The sequence below is a fragment of the Zalophus californianus genome, chromosome 12 (assembly GCF_009762305.2).
Source record: "Zalophus californianus isolate mZalCal1 chromosome 12, mZalCal1.pri.v2, whole genome shotgun sequence".
In the NCBI taxonomy this organism is placed as follows: Eukaryota; Metazoa; Chordata; class Mammalia; order Carnivora; family Otariidae; genus Zalophus; species Zalophus californianus.
In genome coordinates this window covers 20,943,415-20,960,463 of record NC_045606.1, presented here as the reverse complement: position 1 = coordinate 20,960,463, position 17,049 = coordinate 20,943,415, and the positions used below count along the sequence as shown (strand labels likewise).

Here is a 17,049-nt window from a genome sequence, read left to right as displayed (position 1 = left end):
GGTAGAAGTAGAGAAGCATCAAGTTCAGGGGAGAATGAAAGTGTATTAGATCTCTGGTCTAACACGGGGAGAGGGGCCAAAGTCATTGTTCCATCACAACTTTGATCAATGGAGAAATACGTATTAAAAGGTTGTTTTTAAAAAAAACATACAGGGGCACCTGGGTGGCTCAGTCGGTTAAGTGTCTGCCTTCGGCTCAGGTCATGATCCCTGGGTCCTGGGATCGAGGCCTAAGTCAGTCTGCCCCCCTCCCTCTGCAACCCCACCCCCACTCATTCTCTCTCTCTCTCCAAGAAGTAAATAAAATCTTTAAAAAAAAATACAAATAGCCATTGGTTAGAATACAGAACAGAATGTGCACATACCTCTGAAATACCTTGAGACAATAAAAGTCAACAACATAGTGTATATAGCAAAAGGTGAAAACAATGAGTAGTACAGTACAGTAACAGAAAAATCAAAAACATAAAGCAAGAAAAATAAGACCATATACTCCATTTTGAAAGGAAATATTAATCTTCTAAACTAACCTCTTAAAAAGTCAGAATTAAAAATTTTAAAATAGAAGTTAGCTATGTGCTTCATATAAAAGGCAAATCTAAAATACACCAACATAAAGATTAAAAATGCAAGGATACAGGGGCACCTGGGTGGCTCAATCAGTTAAGTGGCCAACTCTTGATTTCAACTCAAATCATGATCTCAGGGTCGTGGGATCCCGCTCAGCACAGAGTCTTCTTGAGATCCTCTCTCTCCCTCTGCCCCCCCCCCCCCCCGCTCACATGCTCTCTCTCTCTAAATAAATACATAAAATCTTTAAAAAAAATTAAAAAATAAAAAATAAAAATACAGGGATACATAAAATTATTCCACAAAATCACAAGCAAAAGGAAACAAAGGTGACTATATTAATAGCAGATAAAGAGTTTGAGGCAAAGAAACATCAACCATGATAAAGAATATAATCTTATGTGAATAAATGCTATAATCTATAATGAAACATACTACTTATTAATCTTTATATGTAAAATAAAAATATCAAAATAAATTAAAGAAGCTTGATTATAAAAGGCAACCAATATCACTATTATACTATGAAATATGTGTATATATACACATACACATAGAAATTTTTTTCTCTAAAAGAAACTCTCTTGTTTTAAACATTCATGGATGATTTACTAGAATTAATTATATACACTAGTCCACCACGAAATCTCAATAAATTCCAAAAGGTAGAAATAATTCAGTCCACGTTTCTTGACCACATTGTACAAAATTAGAAATTAAAACCAGAAGTTTAATCAAAGAAACTTCAACTACTTGGAATCAAAAATTCTCTTCTAAATAATTATTGGGTCAAAGAGAAAATCAAATATACAAGAGTTTGTTTAGAAAATGAGAACAATACTTATGAAATCTTAGAAACTTTGCCTAAATTCTTATTTTAGAGGTCATTTCATATTAAATCTTACAAATGAAAGAAATCAACTAAATCTTACAAATTAAAACCTTAAAAGATATTTGTACTGTACCCAAGTCCAAAAATGACCATTTAGAAAATATAATGAGAAATTAAAACCAGAAAGTATAACATTCATAGCGACAATTGAAGAGATACCGCAAAGATTACCCATATGAATAAAACAAAATTTTGAGACATTTAATAAAACATTTGAAAAAAAATTTAGAATTAGACTATGTTCCTGATAAGATTAAAAATTATAAAAATATAAATTATTTCTTAAATTATTTTATCTTTAATTATTGGCGTACTGGTAAATATCTAACAACTGGCACTTTAAAAACATATATGCATGTAAATGTGTATATGTTTACTATAAATTTGTACAATTTTACATTTACTATCTTAGAGATAGGGAATATGTATAACACACAACTTATAAATAATAATAAAATACACAATATTCTTTATTGTAACGTCGATATAGTCAATAGATTCTCACACAATGCTTTCATGGACTTTTGCCAAACTTATAAATGCAGCTAGTAATTTTGCTTCTTTGTGTTCAAAGGAAAAATAAAATTCTGTGACTCTGATGTACTTCTTGTTTTCACCAAAAAATAAAAACAAAGTTCAAAAATATTGAGGAATGGGTATAGTTTCAATCTGAATATTTTCATTTACATTCATGAATAAGACAAAAGTGAAACAACAAAGATGTATGTGCAGACTTCACTTGTCCATCAGTGACATGAGTGACTTCTTTGCCGAATCAGGTAATAGTTTCCAAGTCCTGAAAGAATATTTCCTCAATCTTTTATGGTCTTTGCAATGTTGCAGCTATAAACATGATGCACTTTTTTAAAAAAAGATTTTATTTATCAGAGAGAGAGAGCATGAGTGGAGGGAGGGGCAGAGGGAGAAGGAGATGCAGACTCCCCCCTGAGTAGGGAGCCCAAGGGACACAGGCTCGATCCCAGGACCCTGGGATCATGACGTGAGCTGAAGGCAGAATTTGAATATTCTGTCAACGTTTGGTGATGCCTTGTATTCTTCTGTCCCTTCTCTTCCAAAGAAGCACTAGCTGAGGAAAAGCAACATTTGTGTTCAGGCTTGTCAACAGTCCATAGATCAAAAAACAACAAGTACCAGGTTTCCTGGAGGTGGTAGAGGTACCTGCAGGTGACCAGAGCATGGCAAGAGGGAATGTGGCCCTGCAGTGCTCGAGGTCCAAGGAGGGAAGACACTGGTGTTCCATTGTTGAGAAGTCCAGACATGGGACTAGAATTTAGGAGCCAGGCTCCATTGCCCAGGAAGGAGGACCAGAAAGAGGCAGAGCCTAATTCAAGCTACTGGGCACTTTGCTCCAAGAGTGACACAAAAACGCTGGCCAAGCAGAGGACCCGTTATTTAAGTTGGACCCCCCACCCCGGCCCCGTGGAGGGAGAGAATAGGCACCAGCTTGGGGACGTGAAAGCGGGCGTGCAGTTACCACCATCGTGGTGCCACACTGACGGAGGGGGTGTCGGCAGAAGGGGAATGCAGGAGCAAGCCAGAGCCTTGAGGGGCAGAACTGTTTCCAGGGTAATACAGATACCACAAGCCTTACCTGGGCAGGATTCGCATCGTCCTATTGGTGATGGTGGTGTTGGATAGATTGAGGTACAGGACTCCAGGGCAGCCCTCGGAGATGTATCTCATTGATTCATCCTGCATGAAAACAGAGGGGAGAATCTTAGCACAGTCTAGCAGGCTTTGTAATTTCCCCATTATCTCTCTCCCAGAAAGTATATGCAAGCCTTGGTCTCTTCATATTCTTGGTTATTAGTTGTAAATCAAATTAAACAGAAGGTGATGGTTTTGTTTGAAGCTTCACTACTCTCTTGCCTGCCCTTTCTTTGGAAATAAAGTCCCATTCCATCACAGTGACACTTTGTTAAAATTTGAACCCTTGCAAGTTCAACGCTGACAGGAAATTTGAGTTCAAGTGTCAAAGTGTCAACCACTCCTGACTCTTCAGATGCATGAAAGTGATTAAAACCTGATCTATTTTAAAACTTGCTAAAATCATTCTGAAAGACAGGAATAGTAAAAGTGAGTCCATTTTTATACATATATATTTATAGAAGTGTGTGTGTGTGTAATTAAGTTTCTGTGGTCCTATAGTGAATATACTAAAACAGCTAAACAGAGTCTCACCAAATTTACTTGAAATGGTCTGAAGCAAAAGAAAAAAAACAAGGTACATACATTTGAACATGAAGTTCAGTGTTGAGGGTGTTGTGGGTGAGACTCTCCAAGATTCAAGCAGCCCTCCCCCAGAGCTGACACTGAGGTGCAAGAAAACAGAGCGACTATGTCTTGAAAGAGACAGGAAAACAAATAGTCATTTCAAGCCTGAGCCCTAAATTGACATTTACAAGACCAAATGAATTGCAAGCTTTGATTGTGGTGGAGCTGCTTCTTATATGGGTGACTGCTTGTAAAATGCTCTAGTATGAGTAAGTAGCAGCAGGTTTTTATTTATTTAATGATGGTGGATGCGTCTCCCCAGGAACACCGACAAGTCAGCTAGTTTTAAATATTTGTGGCACATCGGTCCTAGAAAGAATAGGCCATTGCTGGAAGAAGTAAATTGTCCCTTGCCTAGGGAATATGGTTTGGGAAAGAATTCTGCATGTTCAATATGGCCACCTCCAACACCACTAAGGATGGCAAAGGTTTACTTTCAGTAGGATCATCAATGTTTAGCATTCCATTCCTAGCTATTCCTCGGAGTCATGGGTAATACAATAACAAATTCCTGCAGTTCTGCTATAGGAAATGCTCTGTGTGCCGACGCTGCATGAGTGCAAGTGCAGGGATTCAATAAGCACTGTATTCTTGCCACTGCATTCAAGCTGCCAGCAATTTTTCTACATATTCCACCACTAAAATGCAGGATTTAGTATACGTGGATAGAGTAAAAAAAAAAATATATATATATATATACATATATATATATATATATAGTACAACTTTCCCAGAGGGAATGAAGAATCATAATAAATGGCACTGTAATTTAATATAAATGAAATCTATCTTCAAAAATGTTCATGGTGCCAACCAAATATCAAAGTGATTATGCACCTATTGAATGACTGGCCAAAATGCAAGTGAGATGGGGCAAGGAAAGGGTAGCGAGCTGGCTAATACACCCTCGGGGAGGTAGCCACAGAGAAGATGAAAATGTGGGGCCAGGAAGAGGAAGATGAAGTATGTTTTATGTACCAAAGAGGAAGCTCATTTTTCCTTTAAGATAAGGAAGCAAACCATTCACTGCATTTTCCTGTCTGGAGGAGCTTGGACATCCAAGAAACTTCAGACGAATCCCATTCTCAGCATTTAAAGGAGCTCAAGGTTCAACCCCCAGAGGCGTGAACACATAAATGCAAACACTGTTTGAGTATCTTCATTGCAAAATGGTTTCTGAATTGGTCCACAATGCACCCAAATCTTTCTGAATGTAATATATTCATAAGGCAAGCTTCTTAGAAATAAAGCTTTTTGAATGAATGTTACTCAACTCGTTAAATGTAAACCTGTCTCCCAGTCTGTGCTTCAAAGGGAAAAACAATAGTAAAGTGTGGCTGGATAATATTATCAGCCCTGTCTAGTATTAGACTCCAAAATTGGAAAAGACTTTGATATTCACAAATTCAATGCAGATGGCATTTGTTTCCTATTAGAGAGCCAAATTTAAAGACTGTGATCTGTTATTGAAGTGTAGAACTGAAGCTCCCTGAGGGCAGGAACTGAAACTTGATTCATTTTCAATTCCCTCTAACACCTATATTTTATAGCATATAAATTCCCTATATATCTTTTTATATAAAGATAAATATATCTTTAATGTATTAGGTACTAAAAATATCCACAGAATGAAACAGAAGTTTGAAAGAAAGAACCAGAAGGACGTCGCTGGGAGGTGTGGATGTCATGCTGGAGTTGCTGCTGAATGAAGAGCATGACAAAATCAGGCTCTTCTGTTTTCACCCTACTTCTCTTACTGTTTCTTCTTTTTTTTATTTAAGATTTTATTTATTTATTTATTTATTTGAGAGAGAGAGATAGCAAGAGAGGGCAGAATCAGGTAGGAGAGGGAGAGGCAGACTCCCCAATGAGCAGGGAACCTGATACAAGGCACGATCCTAGGACCCCGGGATCATGACCTGAGCCAAAGGCCAATGCTTAACCAACTGAGCCACCCAGGCGCCCCCTCTTACTGTTTTTTCTTAAGATTCTTTGCTATTTCTTCTCCTCTACCTACTTTTAAAAGTCAGCAATCCCCAAGGTTCAATCCTAAGTTCTCTTCTCATACCTTCTTTCTCTCTCTAGGTTGATCATACTCACTTTTGTGATGTAATTAAGAATACAAAAATGTCAACCCAAGATGGAATCTCAAGTTCTATGCCATGCTCTCCATTACCTACTCAGTATGTCCATACAATTTCATTCATTCTTAATGTTGTAGATTATTTACTATGCCAATATCTGTGCTGTGTGCTAGGACTACCACAGAAAATAAGACACATCTCCTGCCCTTTGAGCCTCTTGGGCTAGTGGAGGAGGCAGAAATGCTCTGATGAGGGCTACTTGTTATAGGGACCCAGAGGAGCAGCAACAAACCCAGCCCTGGGGGACAGGGATGTCTTGGTAAAGGAGGTGGTACCTAAAATAAGCCTTAAAGCCTGACAAAGAGGAAAGCAACACCTGAGGACAAAGCAAAAGGGCACTCCATGCAAAGAGCACAGTCCGAGCAGAAGCAAAACAAGCAAGGAGCAGCTTGGCTCATGCAGCAAAGAAAGTATAGCAGTGTATGGTTGCTGAAACTTAAATGTGTGTGCAGGAATTGGAGCAAGATGAGGCTGGGAAAGGAGGCAGAGGCAAGACCACTGAGGGTCTCCCAAGGCATAGTAATGTTAAAGAGCTTTGACTTTATCGAATAGTGTAGATGACACACGAATGTGTGTATAAATGATGGAAAATGGCAGTGAAATGATCAGATCTGCCTCTTAGAAAGTGTACGTGCTCACGGGGGAAGACAGATTGGAAGTAAAAGAAAAGCCTGACCAGGGTAAAAAAAAACCTGACAGGGACCAGGAAGGAGTTGCCCAGGGTAATATGTTCATTTCTGTCTCCATTGGCACACAATTGGTAGCCGTGAAGACCACTAAAATGAGCCTATTGTCTTTACTGGGACCCAATTTTTTTTCTGTCTCATACACACATGGCCCTAAATATAAATATATTCATTTTTGTGTAATTGTTGAATAGTTTCCACTTTCCAGAGACTCCAACCTTGGGCATATAGCTACAGGATTAATAATAGCACTATACAAATGGGATAAAACTTCTTGCCAATGTTTAACATAATTTGCTTTTTTACACATTTGATCCTAAATAGGCACACAGGCATGTATTTTGGCAAAATCTCTGTGTATTGGCACTGCAATATAGCAAGTCTGAATCTGTATAAATAAGAGTAAAATTTTTAAAGCTTCATATACTCACTGTTAGTGTTGGGCAGTCAGAGACATTCAGCTCTTGCAGATTTCTACAGAGGCCTAAACCGAACAAGTTAAACATCACTAAACAACATAGCGCAAATGTTTAAACTTAAAATTTTCCTTCCTACGTTCAGTGCAGTGTATTCATTAGAAAACAAACAAAACCCTTGGCAAGTAATTTGTTCTAAGTATATGGCTCCTTTTCCCAGCAAACCAATTTCTTATGGCTTTAAAATTAAAATATATACACATGTTTACTATCATCTGAGGATTACAGAAGAAAGGGGAAAAAAGGAGAATACTACTTTGGGAAAAAAAAGCATATACTTAGAGCTTTTAGCTGGGAAGAAAACCAACCTGCTTTTTTTATGGCATGACTTTTTTGGGTTTTGTTTTACCATTTTATTGTAAAAATTTTCAAACAGGAAAGTTGAAAGACTTGAAGAATGGTACAACACATATACCTGCTACCTAGATTCTATTTATATTCCACTGTCTTTGCATCTATACATCCATCTTTCTATCTATCCTTCAATCCGTCTTATTTTTTATGCACTTTAAAGTAAGTTGCAGACATCAGCACATGTCCCCCTCCTACGTCAGCATGGATATTAGAAATAATTCAGCATGTATAATAATTAATAAAGTATTTCTGATTTTTTAAAAGATTTTATTTATTCATTTGACACAGAGAGAGACAGCAAGAGAGGGAACACAAGCAGGGGGAGTGGGAGAGGGAGAAGCAGGCTCCCCACGGAGCAGGGAGCCCGATGCAGGGCTCGATCCCAGGACTCTGGGATCGTGACCTGAGCCGAAGGCAGATGCTTAACGACTGAGCCACCCAGGCGCCCCTATGATTTGTTTAAATGAGATTTACATACAGTTTACAATGAGTTGCAGACAGAGGAGTGGAGGATCAGAAAGGCCAAGTGCCTGACTAACTCTGGGACCAGAAGCAACTGCACAGCTGATGGTCTCGCAGGGAAGATGACACATGTACACAAAGGTCTGGATAGCAGAGTGTTATCCAGTCCACACTCCAGGTCTAGACCGACAGGAAGTAAAACTCCAAATCTGAGACAGAAAAGAAATATCTAGGGTAGAGGACACAAAACAGTAAAGGGGAGGAATGTGTGAGGCAAAGAGGGGGAAGTCATTCAAGGTGGGGGAGACCCCCATCAAACAGGAAGACTCCAGGAAAGGGGTGATCCTGGCATTCACACTGCTACAATGAATAGAAAACATATCTGCTGCTCATAACCACTTAGCCCCACAATAATAACAACAGAAATGTTATTAATTATAACCGATTGTGAACATCTCTTCATTTGCCAAGAACAGTGTCCTAAGTAATAAATGCAAACCAAAATCACTTTCAGAATTTAAAAATGAAAATAATTCTTTACAATGTGCAGATCTTAGAAGTCATCAGTAATACCTGTTAAGGAAGAAAATAGATCCTGAAAACAATGTAATAACTAAACTGATATTAATATTTTTATAGAATAGTTACGTGAGAGTAAGTAATTCATGCATTCAACAAGTATTTATCAAGAAACCGCTATATGTCAGAAACTCTACAGGTGCCAAAAATACAGCAGTGAACAAAAAAGATGAAAAACGCTGCCCTTGGGCAGTTCACATCCTAGATGGGGGAGACTGACGGTAAACAAAAGAAGTAAAATATCTACTTTGACAGATCGTGATAAGTACTATGGAGAAAAATATAAAAAAGGGAGTAGAGAGTGGCTAGCAAGTGGAAAAGGTGCCACTTTAAATAGAGTGCTCAGAGAAGGCTTTGCTGAGGTGACATCTGAGCCAAGATATGCAAGACTTGACAAGGACAGGGCAGTATACTTTGAGCATTTCTGGATCTCACATTCAATGTGGCTGATTAACTGGGAGACAGTCCAGGAAAGAAAAAAAATAAGCTGGGGAGGACAGCCATGAAGACCTACTCTTTTGTTTGTTTGTTTGTTTGTTTGCTTGTCTCAAGGCTGTAAGAAGAATCCCTTTAATGTCTTGAATCCAATATGCTGTTACATTACATGTTTCAGTTTTCCTGATGCTAAGCCCCAACACTGTGGAGTACTTCCCCGGGACCTGGCGTTGATGAGTGTCTTCTGCGCATGAGCCTGTTTCATTCTCCCAACAACACTACACGGTATCCTCAGCCCCATTTTACAGATACTGAAGATGAGGTTAAATAACTAGCTTGAGGTCACATAGTTGTTTTTTTGTTTGTTTAGATTTTATTTATTTATTTGTCAGAGAGAGAGAGAGCGTGTGTGTTTGTGTGTGTGTGTGCGTGTGTGTGTGTGTGTGTGTGTGTGTGTACAAGCAGGGGGAGCTGCAGGCAGAGGGAGAGGCGGACTTCCTGCTGAGCAAGGGGCAGGATGTGGGGCTCGATCCCAGGACCCTGGGAACATGACCTGAGCCGAAGGCGGACGCTTCACTGCCTGAGCCACCCAGGTGCCCCATGAGGTCACATAGTTAAGCAAGTAGGAGAGTCTTCATTCCAACTCAGGGCCCAAACGTTTAGCCACCAAACCAGGCAGGTGGGAGCGTGCACTACACCACCGTTTAGAACGTACCTTTATTAATTGCAGTGTCTTTGCGTAAAAAAAACTTATTAAATATCCAATCATACAACTGAAACTAACATAATGTTATATGTCAATTATACTACAATAAAATATATATATAAAGAAAATGAATTTTTTTTAAAGCTGCAGTTAATAACACAATGCTCACAATGGTTCTTCATATATTTTTTTCTCTTGCAACCTAGAGACTCCCCTCGTACCTCAGCTGGGTCTCATCGTTCCTGAACTGCATTAGTTAAGATTACCCAAACTTGGATTTCAGAGGAATATTTTCATTGTTCCGTCTGTCACACCAAGTAATTGGGACCAGCTGGATGTCAGGATGCGCGTGGTTACCGTGGTAATTCTGCTCTTCTTTTGTGAAGCCGCTGAGCTCCGCAAGGCAAGCCTGGGGGGCCCGAGAGGCAGAGCGAATCATGGCAGGGCGGGTGGGAGCAGGAGAGGCTCCAACCCGGTCAAACGCTACGCACCAGGCCTCCCCTGCGAAGTCTACACGTATCTTTACGAGAAATACTTAGATTGCCAGGAAAGAAAACTAGTTTACGTGCTGCCTGACTGGCCTCAGGATTTGCTGCACATGTTGTTAGCAAGAAACAAGATCCGCATATTGAAGAACAAGATGTTTTCCAAGTTTAAAAGGCTGAAGAGCCTGGATCTGCAACAGAATGAGATCTCCAAAATTGAGAGCGAGGCTTTCTTTGGTTTAAATAAACTGACCACTCTCCTCCTGCAGCACAACCAAATCAAAGTCTTGACGGAGGAAGTGTTCATTTATACGCCTCTCCTGAGGTACCTGCGTCTTTATGACAACCCCTGGCACTGTACATGTGAGATGGAAACGCTTATTTCCATGTTGCAAATTCCAAGAAACCGGAATTTGGGGAACTACGCCAAGTGTGAAAGTCCCCAAGAACTGAAAAACAAAAAACTGCGGCAGATAAAATCTGAACAGTTATGCAATGAAGAAGAAAGCAAACAGTTAGACCCGAGACCCCAAGTGTCCGGGAGACCCCCTGTCATCAAGCCGGAGGTGGACTCCTCTCTTTGCTACAATTACGTGTTTCCCATACAAACGCTGGACTGCAAACGGAAAGGTTTGTAAGCTTCTTAGTTTTTCCTTTTCATGGATGATTAAAAATGCTCTTTGAATCTGAGAACCCTCCCTCCACTCCACCACGCCTTGGGATTCCTGGGGTCAGTGCCACCAGAGGTCTTTCCCCAGTGACAATGGAATTTACTCCAAGCTTTTCTAGGGTTCAGACTCAACATGGTTGGTGATCTGGGGGGACAGTAGAGGAGGCCACGTGGGAGGTAGTGACCTTGTGTCCGTGCTGCTAAGAATCTGGTCTCAAGGCTTTAATAAATGCTTGCTAATATCCTGTATCTTCATTGTTCCCAAACTAAAACCTAAAAATATTGAAAGAACTAAGTTGAAAGTAGTTAATCCAAGAAATCTGAGGCTAAGGAGATCTTTCCAGAATATTACCTACTTCCTAAAAAAAATCATTGCTGAGTTTTACAGCCCACAGAGTCTTGGTCTGACACTGAGCAGGGTCTGCACATGCAGGATTAATTCGCGAAATAAGAAAATGGGAAATTTTAGCAATGCTCTTGACGGGTTAGTGAAGACGTTCTTGAAGTGTGGTCTGGGAACTGCTAATCTACCCTAGGATAACCTGCCATAGGACAGTTTCTGTTTCTTTCTTTCTTTTTTAAGATTTTATTTATTTATTTGACAGAGAGAGATATAGCAAGAGAGGGAACACAAGCAGGGGGAGCAGGAGAGGAGAAGCAGGCTTCCCGCCGAGCAGGGAGCCCGACACAAGACTCAATCCCAGGACCCTGGGAACAGGGCCTGAGCCAAAGGCAGACGCTTAACGACTGAGCCACCCAGGTGCCCCGGACAGTGTCTGTTTCATTTCTGGCATGGATTAATGACTTATTCACACTATTCAACTAAAGCTAGATGTCATTGGATTAGGGTCATATCAGAACATGGTGTCATTCCTTCCACTTAGTTTAGGAGGTTTTGCTTTGTTTTGTTTCTTTAAGAACAAAAAGAGAAGGTTAAGAGCAACACAGAAACTCGGGCTCCTTTCAGGGGAACCACAGGCAGGAATTTGTTGACGCTGAAGAAGCAGGCAACCTGAACCAGGAGAAAATCTGTTCATTTATCAGCAAGGAAGTGCTCAAGCCTTGCCCTCCTTCTCAGACTCCAGAGAGGCACCTTGTTAGAGCACACCAAGGCCTTGGGACATGGAAAGGGGTGCTTGCTACAGCACTCTGTGAAATGTATATCATCTGCTGCCATAGGAGAACAATTACGGCATCACAACCAGGGAGATGCCCTTCCAGGATTCTCTGAGTTTGAGAGAAAGTGCTCACTCATAGAACACCTACTGTTCTCCAGGTACTCCACACACATGCTGTCCACAGCTTCCAGGAAAGTAGTAGGATCCCCATTTACAGTTGGGAAAAATGAAGCTTAGGGAGGTTCAGTCATTTGGTTGAGGTCTCGCAGGTAAGCAGCAAAGCGAAGATTCGAACCTTGGTCTGCCTGATCCTGCCATCTTCCTTAATCTGATCATGTTGCAACAAAAAGCTGCCTCAACAATGGAAGCATAAAGAATTCCAGAAAAGTCAGTATATGCCGTTTCTCTGCAGCCAGATTGGGTAGAATTTCCCTGATGTTGTTACAGTGAGTACTTAGTGTTCCATGCTGAAAAGCATGTGCTACTAGGAGTGACTTTGTGATGCTTAGATTAAAAACTTAATTAAAAAAAAAAACTAATACCAGAGTTGCTAATCCTAGACTTGGGTTAGAAAAATTACTTGATAGGGGCACCTGGGTGGCTCAGTTGTTAAGCGTCTGCCTTCGGCTCAGGTCATGATCCCGGGGTCCTGGGATCGAGCCCCACATCAGGCTCCCTGCTCGGCGGGAAGACTGCTTCTCCCTCTCCCACTCCCCCTGCTTGTGTTCCTTCTCTTTACTGTGTCTCTCTCTGTCAAATAAATAAATAAAATCTTAAAAAAAAATTACTTGATATAGCCGAGGCTCTCTCCTCAAGCTAAAATTAATTTGCACTTCCTACAACAGGTGATAAAGAGAAAATATGTATAGTTAGGTTCATTGATTATCTGAGAAAAATGCCACCAACACAAAATTGAAGACTTCTACAGCTAGATTACACTATAATTTGAGAAGAGATAACGTGGAGGCACCTGGGTGGCTCAGTCGGTTAGGCATTGACTCTCGATCTTAGGGTTGTGAATTCAAGCCCTGGGTTGTGAGTTCAAGCCCCGTGTTGGGCTCCACGCTGGGTGTGGAGCCTACTTTAAAAAAAATAAAAAGAACAACAAAAAAATAACGTGAAGGGAAATAGCTTCCATTTTTACTGTTGTACTGCTCTTGGTCTATTTCCCTCCACAATGAGCCTATTTCTGCCTTTGTCTTATTTTCCACGATATTTTTGTCCCATTTTCTTTTGGCAAACGTCAACTTATAAAAACAGATACATTTTTTATTTTTTTCTTTCTTCAACTTATTGTTATCTAAACACAGCCTTCCAGATATGCCCCATAAATTTGGGATGCAGACAGTGCCCCTTGTTTTAAAATACACATATTATTTACTGGAAACAATGTAAAGTTTCATGGCATACATACTTTATATATATAATAATACTGGCTCATCCATGAAAGGACAACTCAAGTTCCTCCAAACATTAATGACTGCATAAATCAGAGCATAGACCTTTTAGATTACAAAATGAAGGGTAGTTTTGTCTTTTAATATCAATATAAATTGCTTTCACTATGGTTGATATAAATCTATTGATTCAGTTGATTGTTTATTTTTCATCATGGGGGATTGTTGATTCCCATAAGTTTAAAGACAATGGTGTTGTCTCTTAAACCTCCTGTACTCCCAGGTACTGCCTGGCACAGGGCCATGTGCTTTAGACGGATGATAATAACTGAGCTGCTTTCTTTGTTCTTGCAAAAGCAATAATTTAAGCAACCTTTAAAAATAAAAATACATAGAATTAAAAATCATGGCTAGAATTCAAGTATGACAATCTGAGTTTAATTTACTGTCATTTTCCTTATTCCATTCCATAAATAGATACCAAATGTCAAATATGAAGAATCCCTGCCAAAGTGTAGTAATACTTTTGCTTATGTTCCACGTGTTAGATACTATGTAGAATCTAAAGAAGCCTAAAACATCCTAGCAAGAGTAGAACTAGCAGTGGTGTTAATTAGCTGTCAACTAAATGCTCCGTGTGCCTAAGACATGGTAGTTTACATGCATTATGTAATTTACTCCTCATAACCTTCAAAGAGCACTACTATTAGCCTCATAAAGGTGGAAACAGAAGCTAAGTTGCCCTTCTAAAGTCACACAGGCAGTCCCCAAGCCATTGACCACCATGCAATGTCATTTCTTCCTTCAAGATTCTAGGTACATCTATTCACCAAGAAAAATATAGAAAAGCTTTCTGGCTGCTTTCTCCCAGTACTGACTCTCCTCTTAGGCTCTGTACAATATACCATGTACAGGAAGCACACAGGAAACTCAAATATAGATTCCCCTAACTCAGGAGTTGTGCCTTTCCTGGCTGACAGATGATGAGTCAGATGGTGTGCATAGGGTACCCAATATGTGCCAGTTTGACCACACAGACCTCAGAGATCACTAATTTTGCCTTAAACATTGGACAGCAAGAAAAAGAAATAATAGCTTTATTCACTGGAGGACAGGCACTTGGCCGACAAAACTTAGTCTTTCAAAGGGAATATGAGATTAGTTGAAAGGCGTGTTTATGCCATATTGAGGTAAATGGATTTGCCAAAAATCCATGAAAGTGAGAGTTGAAAACTGCCTTTTAGCTTCACATTTACCAGAATAATTTACAATTTTAAGGATTCATTTTACTTCTAAGATTGGGGCCGGGGAGAATTATGCAGGTAAATTGCTCTTAGCTGTCTCTGAAGTTAATTTCACTGCTAGTTTGAACAATGATTAGTAAGATTTTATTTGCAAAATCAGGGTCATTTATGGCTCTTTGCCTGCTATTACTGAGCCTTCAGAGTAGTCCTGACATTGCTGACAACTAAGATAGCCCACTAAATGGGAAATTTTGTGGAGAAAATTTTCCAGTTTGCTCCTCAAACTCAGCAGGTTTTGGTTGGGGAGGGGTAAGGTTTGTCAAGGGTGATAATAGAGTAAATGAGGTATTTTTTGAGTGTTCACCAGGAATTTTAAGTAGCAGCAAATAACTCCATGGTGCCTGGTCTAGAAATGGGGGCATTGACCAAATGTGACTTGTGGCCTGGGGAGATTCGTATTTATATAATCTTTATCAAAGACACACACACTTAGCATCAATATTTGCAATTCTCATTCAAGTTTAAGATAAAAGAACTAAAGAACTGTTTTTATTCATCAGTACAACAAATAAGATTTTTCCCTGTTTTTCTAAGCCATTCCAGTAAAGGCTTTGGGTTGCATTTCCTGGTTTTACTTGTGGATCCTATTTTTACCCTGTTCTTACTGCTGACAATGCCAAAGTTGGTTCTGCAATTCATAATCCCTTTCTAGCATCCACAGGCCTGTCACACTGCTTAAGTTGGGTTTCAGGGAGTTCTCATAAACATTTTTTTCTCCCTATTAATTTGTGGTTTACCCACTTCAGCTTGTCCTACAGTGGTTGCTTGGGAGGTCTCTGTCATCCACCCCACGTCCAACCCAGCAGATGTGGGTTCAGCGAGCAAGTCCTGATAAACAGCCTGGTTTCCAGAACCTAGGAGATACTGCCTATGGTGGCAAGGAAGACCTGTAGTCCTTAATGGCTTTATTGGACCTTAATGAGGACTTGGGCTTTTCTTCATAGTGAGATGGGAACAACAGGAGGATTCTACCATCTGGAGGACTGGAAGCCATCTGGGAAAATGACATGATCTATGTTTTGACTGTATCACATGGGCTTAGGACACTTTGGGGATGATCCAGACAAGAGCTGATAGTGGCTTAGACCAATATGGTAGCAGCGGAGTAACTAAGAAGAGGTGAGATCCTGAGTATTGTGAAATAAAACTCTATTCTGCTTCTGAAACCTTTCTAAGAAGATGCCACAGACATTTTCAATAATTATTCCAAACATTTTTTTTTAAGATTTTATTTATTTGACAGAGAGAGAGAGAGATAGCGAGAGCAGGAACACAAGCAGGGGGAGTGGGAGAGGGAGAAGCAGGCTTCCTGCCGAGCAGGGAGCCTGATGTGGGACTCGATCCCAGGACCCTGGGATCATGACCTGAGCTGAAGGCAGACGCTTAACGACTGAGCCACCCAGGTGCCCCTATTCCAAACATTTAACGTCAAAAAATTCTTTGATCTGTCCTCATTTGTCTCCATGGTTTTTAATTATTGCTGGGATCTCCATCTCCTTGTTTACATGTAGGACCCGAGAGAGAATATAGCTCTCCAGTTAGGGTCTTGGTGATCATAAAGGGAGGATTACCTAACTGTTGCAACATTATAATAAGTTCAAGTCTTAAAATCTTTAACCTTTCAATATATTGGCAGACAAAATTCTAGGTCAAACAGAACAATGCCTTACCAAAGACAAAAATAAGATCACTCCCTATTTTAAAAGCATTTTTATTACAAGAGTCCTTAGTATTCTTAAATCATTAAACTCAACATTTAATTAGCTTTTATTATTTACAACGTATTATCTGTTGCTGACTATGATAAATTACCCCAAAACTTAGTGGCTTGAAGCAACACACATTTATTATCTCACAGTTTCTGTGGGTCAGGAAACCAGACCAGCTGGGTCCTCTGCTTCCAGATCTTTCAAAAAGCTGCAATCAGTGTATTGACCAGGACTCATACCTGTGGTCTCATCTGAAGGCTCAACTGGGAAAGACTCCTCTTCCAAGCTCATATGGCCATTGGCAGAATTCAGTTCCTCAAGGTTGTTGGACTGAGGGTCTGAATTCCTTGCTGGCTGTTTGCCAGAGGCCACCCTTAATTTCTGGCCACATAGGCCTCTCCAGCATGACAGCTTACTTCGTCAAAGTCAGCAGAAGAGAGTCTGCTGGCAAAATGAAAGTCACAATTTCTTGTAACCTAATTGTGGAAGTGACATCCCATCACATTTGCTGCGTTCTATTGTTGGAAGCAAGTCACTAGGTTCAGGCCATATTCAAGGGGAGGGGTTGACACAAGGGCATATGTATCAGTAGAGAAGAACATTGAGTGCCATTTTAGAAGCTGTCTGCCACATACCATTGTTTATTTAGGATGTATTAGGCATTGTCCTAAGCCTCCACCATGAAGCTTCTATGGTGGGGAGGGTACAAAAATGAAAGCAATCAGTAAAATGTATACTATGTCTGATGGTGATGACTTACCAATTGA

The 17,049-nt window shown here is 40.1% G+C and overlaps 2 protein-coding genes across 3 annotated transcripts in view; one reads left to right on the top strand and one right to left on the bottom strand.

The window, feature by feature from the left end:
• FBXL13 (F-box and leucine rich repeat protein 13) overlaps window positions 1–17,049 on the bottom strand; it is a 248,449-nt gene that overhangs the window by 112,278 nt on the left and 119,122 nt on the right. The window contains exons 10-11 of the mRNA XM_027573273.2: window positions 7,019–7,071; window positions 3,075–3,175 (exon numbers count right to left, since the gene is read on the bottom strand). Of these exons, the coding sequence (XP_027429074.2) occupies window positions 3,075–3,175; window positions 7,019–7,071 (154 nt within the window). The remainder of the gene's footprint in view (window positions 1–3,074; window positions 3,176–7,018; window positions 7,072–17,049) is intronic.
• LRRC17 (leucine rich repeat containing 17) overlaps window positions 1–17,049 on the top strand; it is a 28,691-nt gene that overhangs the window by 6,650 nt on the left and 4,992 nt on the right. The window contains exons 2-3 of one of the 2 annotated variants that reach the window (XM_027573596.2): window positions 5,843–5,940; window positions 9,806–10,714. In XM_027573596.2, coding sequence (XP_027429397.2) covers window positions 9,943–10,714 — 772 coding nt within the window. In that variant the 5' untranslated portion in view covers window positions 5,843–5,940; window positions 9,806–9,942. The remainder of the gene's footprint in view (window positions 1–5,842; window positions 5,941–9,805; window positions 10,715–17,049) is intronic. The other variant, XM_027573595.2, reaches the window with a different exon arrangement.